General features: G+C 37.0%; 2 protein-coding genes across 2 annotated transcripts; one reads left to right on the forward strand and one right to left on the reverse strand.

Annotated features, from left to right (window-relative positions):
- The first annotated feature begins 445 nt into the window (after window positions 1–445).
- On the forward strand, window positions 446–3,624 carry LOC114418744 (obtusifoliol 14-alpha demethylase-like). Its single transcript, XM_028384233.1, has 2 exons — window positions 446–1,231; window positions 2,378–3,624. The coding sequence occupies exons 1-2, from the start codon at window positions 770–772 to the stop codon at window positions 3,377–3,379; spliced, it is 1,464 nt and encodes a 487-aa protein (XP_028240034.1). The 5' UTR covers window positions 446–769; the 3' UTR covers window positions 3,380–3,624.
- A 155-nt stretch (window positions 3,625–3,779) lies between these two features.
- On the reverse strand, window positions 3,780–6,692 carry LOC114418745 (UPF0481 protein At3g47200-like). Its single transcript, XM_028384234.1, has 2 exons — window positions 6,399–6,692; window positions 3,780–5,474 (listed from the first exon to the last, which is right to left on the reverse strand). Exon 2 carries the CDS (start codon window positions 5,453–5,455, stop codon window positions 4,118–4,120), a length of 1,338 nt encoding a protein of 445 aa, XP_028240035.1. The 5' UTR covers window positions 5,456–5,474; window positions 6,399–6,692; the 3' UTR covers window positions 3,780–4,117.
- Window positions 6,693–7,010: the final 318 nt, after the last annotated feature.

The raw sequence follows: 7,010 nt of genomic DNA on the forward strand, positions 1-7,010 counted from the left end.
CTCGCTAACAGCGTTACTTTAAAATTTAATGGAATGACTATTTTGCAACACTTATGCAAAGATATTGACTATTTTGAATTTAATATTAAGTTAGGGACTAATATGCAAAATAGATACAATCTCAGGGACTAAATTGCCTATTCACTCGAGAAATTCTCAAAATGGCATTCCTCTATGTATTTCAGAAATATCTCCTTAGACAATTCAAACCCCTCTTGCATAGATTAACTCAATGAAATGAGTCAATAATTTTTTACTATAAATGTTTTCCAAATTTTCAAATCAATTCTAAAAATCTCCAAAATTTCTTCTACACCTTTTTTCTTTTTCATTAATGCCAAATTGCCCCTAAATAAACACATATAAAATTAACCCCCTTATATTCGGCCCGTGAATAGAACAGAACAGACATCCCCCAGTCATATCCATCCAAAGACCAAAGCCTAACCCACAGTTTTATTTCCCAAACCCAGTGATTACTGTGAGCCCAGCTAAGCCAAATCCTCCTTATAAATTTGCATTTGCGCATTAACACTCCTTAGTGGCCACACACACAACTTCATAAAGTGTAACAATCAAAATCACGCCACAGATCTACACACACCACATCATGACACAATAGATCTGTGTTAGTCCTTTGGTTTTATCAAACCACACTTGCACCAATCAAAACCACAAAACACAACTCGTCACATCACATCACATCACATCTATTTTCATTACTTCATCATTTTCACTGCAATTTTCACACCACACACACACCACAATCATGGAAGTTGATAGTAGGTTTCTGAACACTGGCCTCCTCCTTGTGGCCACAATCCTTGTGGTCAAGCTCATCTCAGCCTTCATAGTGCCCAAATCCAGAAAGAGGGTACCCCCAATTGTGAAGGGGTGGCCCTTAATTGGAGGACTCATCCGTTTCCTCAAAGGTCCAATCTTTATGCTCCGTGACGAGTACCCTAAGCTTGGAAGTGTCTTCACTCTCAAACTCTTCCACAAGAACATCACCTTCCTCATTGGCCCTGAGGTTTCTGCACACTTCTTCAAGGCCTCAGAGACTGATCTCAGCCAGCAAGAGGTGTATCAGTTCAATGTGCCAACTTTTGGACCTGGGGTGGTCTTTGATGTTGATTACTCTGTGAGGCAAGAACAGTTCAGGTTCTTCACTGAGGCTCTTAGGGCCAACAAGCTCAAGGGTTATGTCAATCAGATGGTTGCAGAAGCTGAGGTACGAATTACGTTTTTTGGTGTTTTTGTTTGTTTGGTTATTGATTGATCTATTGTGGTGGAATCTCACGTTGATGAGTAATCTATTGGTCTTGGAATTAATCATTGAAACCAATAATTTGTTTTGGATTAGTGGTGTTGTCCTTCCAATAAAATTGGCATTCTTTGGCTTTTGCCCTTAATTTTTAAAACCCTTACTTTTCAACCTTATGTTTTGTAAATGCCTAATTTTTTTCATTAAGTGAGGGTTTTAAAGGATAGGAGTATAAACTGAAGATTTTCAATTTTACAGCGATGATAAAACTCCATTGACCTTTTATTTTATTTGATTTTTATGGGGCACAATTATAGATTGGGGGACATGGGGGAACATTTTGTCACCTCCCCTTGTTAGAAACTCCTCATAGGCTTAGATCCATTGTTTTTGTTATTGCTTTTTTGTGCTTTAATTGACCCTTTTGTTGTTACTTGATGTGTTACATGTTTGTGCAATCAATTCAATGCTTTGGTGGATTTGGTCAATGGGGTGATGGTCTCTGTATTGTACTGGCTGCAGTTTATTGCAGCTTTTATTCAACAATAACAGTAACTAAGCAGCCTCATCCAAGTTTGAGGGACCAGATACAGATCATTTTGCTTTGGAGTGAAAAGTGTGGCATTATAATTCTTATAAAATTGAATAAAATTTAACAATTTAATGATTTATAACAAATGCACATACTTCATATCACCAGAATAGCCCATTGAATTGTCAACAATGATTATAAGTTTAACTCTCATCTTAGTGTAGTGAAAAGTGTGGCATTATAATTCTTATAAAATTGAATAAAATTTAACATTTTAATGATTTATAACAAATGCACATACTTCATATCACCGGAATAGCCCATTGAATTGTCAACAATGATTATAAGTTTAACTCTCATCTTAGTGTAGTGTGATTCTTAGTTTAATTGAAAACAAAGTTTTATGCTGCTACTTGAATTCAGTTCCATTTGGACTTGACCGTGGTGAAATGGCATCAAACCCGGCAGTTCATTGTTTCTTTATGTTGTTAATAGTAAACTCTTCCCTTGTAATTTTCCTTGGTTGTATACCAAATTGTCATTGAAGTCTGTTCTTTCCCAAACACAAACTCAATTTGCAGGACTATTTCTCAAAGTGGGGACCAAGTGGTGAGGTTGATTTGAAGTATGAGCTTGAGCATCTGATCATCTTGACAGCCAGTAGATGTCTCTTGGGGCGTGAAGTTCGTGACAAGCTCTTTGATGATGTCTCTGCATTGTTCCACGACCTTGATAATGGGATGCTTCCAATCAGTGTTCTCTTCCCATACCTGCCAATCCCAGCTCACAAGCGCCGTGACCAGGCACGCAAGAAGCTTGCTGAAATCTTTGCAAGCATCATAACATCTCGCAAAAGTGCAAGCAAATCAGAAGAAGACATGCTGCAGTGCTTCATTGACTCAAAATACAAAGATGGTCGCTCAACAACAGAAGCTGAAGTGACTGGGCTTCTCATTGCTGCACTTTTTGCCGGTCAACACACAAGCTCGATTACCTCCACTTGGACTGGGGCATATCTGCTGTCTAACAACCAGTACCTTTCAGCTGTGCAGGAGGAGCAGAAGATGTTGATAGAAAAGCATGGGGACAGAGTTGATCATGATGTTTTGGCTGAAATGGATGTGCTGTATAGGTGCATCAAAGAAGCTTTGAGACTCCATCCTCCTCTAATCATGCTGATGAGAAGCTCACACACTGATTTTAGTGTCACAACACGAGAGGGGAAAGAGTATGACATTCCCAAGGGTCATATAATTGCCACATCACCTGCTTTTGCAAACAGGCTAGGTCATGTTTTCAAAGACCCTGATAGGTATGATCCCGATCGATTTGCTGTGGGGAGGGAAGAGGACAAGGTGGCAGGTGCATTCTCATACATTTCATTTGGAGGGGGCAGACATGGATGCCTTGGGGAGCCATTTGCATATCTGCAGATAAAAGCAATATGGACTCATCTGCTTAGGAATTTTGAGCTGGAGTTGGTGTCACCTTTTCCAGAGATCGATTGGAATGCCATGGTTGTGGGAGTGAAGGGGAAAGTGATGGTCCGATATAAGCGGAAGGAGCTTTCAGTTAATCAATAGGACCACATAATTCAGTGTCTGGCATGATTTTATTTTAAGCAGTTATTGTTAGTCTTTTCTGGTTCAGCTTCTGTCAAAGTTCGTTGTTTATTTGGCAATGAATATCTAGAATCTTGATTTTGATTTTTTTTTCTTCTAATTCTATTAAGTGATTTTAACTTATTTTTGTTTGTGTATTAGATGCTACTATGATGCAATTAGTTACTTGGGTTGAAGTGAAATGGTCAGAGTAAAATGCTGCATGGGATATTTGAACAAACTGGGTCCATTTAAAAGCTGGGGAATCTTTTTCCCTCTAAACAACTTTTAATTCGATATTCTTATTTCTTAGAGGATATATCAATTCATAACAAGAAATTAGAGGACTTTATTCAGAATTCAACCAACTAAAGTAGCCTGATTTAAAAAGATAGTTTCTCATTTTAGCACCTTTCCAAGAGTTCAGGATGCACATGTATCATCATCTCACACATGTGCAACTATTATTAATACATATGTTCAAAAATAAACTAGCCACTTTTATTACAAGTAATGGGAAATGAAATAGTTATGGTACAATCATTGACAATGATGTAAGACTGCAAAGGTGATTCAATAATCAGTATACAATTCTCAATTTACAGCGTGTTTCAAAGGATGTCTGCAGACTTTATCAACCACCAAAAGTGCTTCCAACAGCCCAAAAGACGCATAAACTACAACAACTAACTTATGAATGATGTGCAAGCAAAGGTGCACTTACCAAAAGAGTAGATCAGTTACGCGGTAAAAGTTGAAGATGGTGAACACAAGGACAGCAACCCCAACTAAAGTAGAACTGCTTCTCCAAGGGTCACGGAAGTAAACCCACCTTAATGTACCCATTGCCCACTTCCAATCATTGTTATAGTGTTCATTGACAGCTTTCATAATTTGGTGGTAGCATGTTGAATTTGTCACCACATGTTTGCAAAGACCATTAACCAGAGTTGCCAAATCTTGATCACTTCCCAGTTCATGGACAATAGCTTCTTTCTCAACCAGCAACTCTGCATCATCTTTGGTGTGAATAAGAGAGTCAATTAGAGAAACATAGTTGCAAACGTAAGGCTCCTTGGGATAGTGACACTGCTCAAAGGCTATTAAGTTCCTAAGAACGCATTCTGTTGTGTGGTCTACTTTCAACTGGGGGATTTGAAACCGGGCTTTGAACAACTTGCAGCATGGTAAGCAACCCAAGCAAAGAAACCAGCTGAAGAATCGCTTCTTCTCAAACTTCACATCTAGTAAGCATCTGTCATGAACCTTCTCAAAGCTTATCCCGGCCTCATTCAACTTAGTTGCAGTCCTTAGCACACACTCCTGCTGAGAATATTTCATCTGACTGCTCAGTTTCTTAGGAAGATAGGCATTTCTAATTAGATCAGTGAAATGTAGTGATTTCTCCCACTTTCTCAGCTCAAACTTGTTTTCTGAAGAATGCTGATGAGGGTAATAAGATCTGAAGTACTCATGGGCAAGGTTAATAAATCTGGTGTGATTTTTGGCATTGCTTGGGACAACTCTATCATATAGTTTTTCCAACACTAACATTGGAAGCTGATTCTCAAGCAACATCAAGTCACACTGGATACTTTTGCTAACACATCCTTGAGTCATTAGATAGTCATCCTTATGTTCCCATTTTTTCGCTTCTCTCAGAAACAGCTCCATGATGAACACAGCATCCAGTAGCATCATCTCCACAAATTGCTCCTTGCTGATTTCAGGGAATTTCTTTTGGTAACAACAGCGTAGGTTTCGCTCTTCTAGTTCAAGGAATGCTTTGTATTGCACCAAATCAAGCTTGTTCACTAGGCTTAGGCGTGCCCAAAAGAAATGAAAATATCTGTGTTTCTGCTCTTGCATTTCCATTAGCTGTTCTTTGTTATGGTGAACAGGGCCAATTGAGATCAATAGAGGAGTGTAGGCCACCTCTTTCACCTTCAAAAGACTAGTAGGTACCTTGTAGATACAACATTCTGGCCACAATGCAGGCTCAATCTGTTCTGGGATGTTAATTATATGTTGGATGTGATATTCAACAGTAGACCCCATGAAATATCTTTTTATGGCCCTGATGAGAAAGCACATGAACCATCAAACAAATGAATCACTTGTGATATATACAAATCAGGAGTCAGAAAAAAAATTCTGTTTTTATTTTCAAATTTTTAAGATTTAAAAAACATGTTTGTTTGGACTTCTGTTTCCTAAATCAGAGGCCACTTCCTTATTCGTGTGATCTTTGACCAAAAGGATAGTAGAATCTTCTAGAGACAACCTAGCTACGTAGAAAAGGATTATGGTTTCAACAAGCTACAGTTGTTCATAGTTTTTATTTCTTTAGAACGCTTGCAATGTAATGAGAGATGACTCATTTTAAAGTCAAGCCAATTTTCAGTATTCTTGTGGAGTAAATATGAAAATACATGCTCTCATGTATACTAAAGATTTATTTTAATACAAAGAAGTGAAAAGACATCCATAGTCCAGATATGCCTCTTCAAAGTAAGATAAGGCAGATTCCACTGATATACACTTAGGAACCATCCATCTTCATGTACGAACATAAAGTGAAGGTACTTTCAACAAAAATGGCTTTGCCACTTTGGCTAAAGGCATTCTTGCTTTGCATAAAGATAAAATTAAAAATTTTAAATATCAACTACAAACAGAAGAAGGACCAGAACACAAAGGGGAAAAAGAATCACTTGTAAAGTAACCAATGGCAACATCTCAAAACAAATAAAACAAAAGAAACAACAAAACCAAAATGAAAAACCAGAAGCATAACACAATTTGGGGGAAGGGGATAGAAGCTAGAATAGACTTTTCCTGATAAAAGATCATGGCATAGTTTTAGTCTTTTAGAGTGAAGATTGATGGCTCCATAAACAGTGGCCTAAGCCACAATTAGTGATAAACAAAATTAACTACTACAAGGATCTAATAGGCATTATCACAAATTAGTGTTAGCTACAATGCACATTGTATGAACCTGAAAGACTGTTTCCTCCAACAATTTCTCAGTTCCAAAAGCTCTGGATCTTCAGTTCTAAACTCTATTTTTCTCAGTCTCTTTCTGTGGGTTGTACTTGAACTATGGAGTGTCCTTTGTAGATTTAGTAAGTGAAAAAAATCAACAAGTCAAACAAAATACAGTGTCAAAGAAGAAAAATATACTAGAGCCAAATTGATTATTGATGTTCTAATTTTGTGATGAAACCCTAATTTAGGGATCCAATTTTTAGCATTAGAAAAAGAGAAGAGAAGTTGGGGACTGTTTGAAATTGAGAAAAATAAAAAAGAAAAAACAAAATTAGAAAAAGGAGATGAAAACAATAAGTCACAATCTTTAAAGACACATGAGGATGATTCGAAAAAAAATAAGAACTTAAAATTTCGCACAATAACCAATCAAGAGACACTCTTAAGTATGTCTAATATGAAATTCATTAAAAAAAAACTATCAACAAAAATCTATTTATAACTTCTACTAATCACCCTAAATTAGGTTCAAGGTCCAATAACTAATCTAATAAGTAAAAGAATTGAAAATAATAATAAAAAGGTAGTAGCACATCACAAACAATAGGCTCAAGATATAATT

Source organism: Glycine soja, chromosome 7 (assembly GCF_004193775.1).
Source record: "Glycine soja cultivar W05 chromosome 7, ASM419377v2, whole genome shotgun sequence".
In the NCBI taxonomy this organism is placed as follows: Eukaryota; Viridiplantae; Streptophyta; class Magnoliopsida; order Fabales; family Fabaceae; genus Glycine; species Glycine soja.

What these genes read in the sequence shown, in the direction of transcription:
- LOC114418744 (XM_028384233.1), top strand. Translation starts at nt 770, where the DNA reads ATGGAAGTTGATAGTAGGTTTCTGAACACTGGCCTCCTCCTTGTGGCC. An exon ending in AGATGGTTGCAGAAGCTGAG is followed by an intron (nt 1,232 to 2,377) that starts GTACGAATTACG and finishes CTCAATTTGCAG; the next exon opens with GACTATTTCTCAAAGTGGGG.
- LOC114418745 (XM_028384234.1), bottom strand. Translation starts at nt 5,455, where the DNA reads ATGGGGTCTACTGTTGAATATCACATCCAACATATAATTAACATCCCA.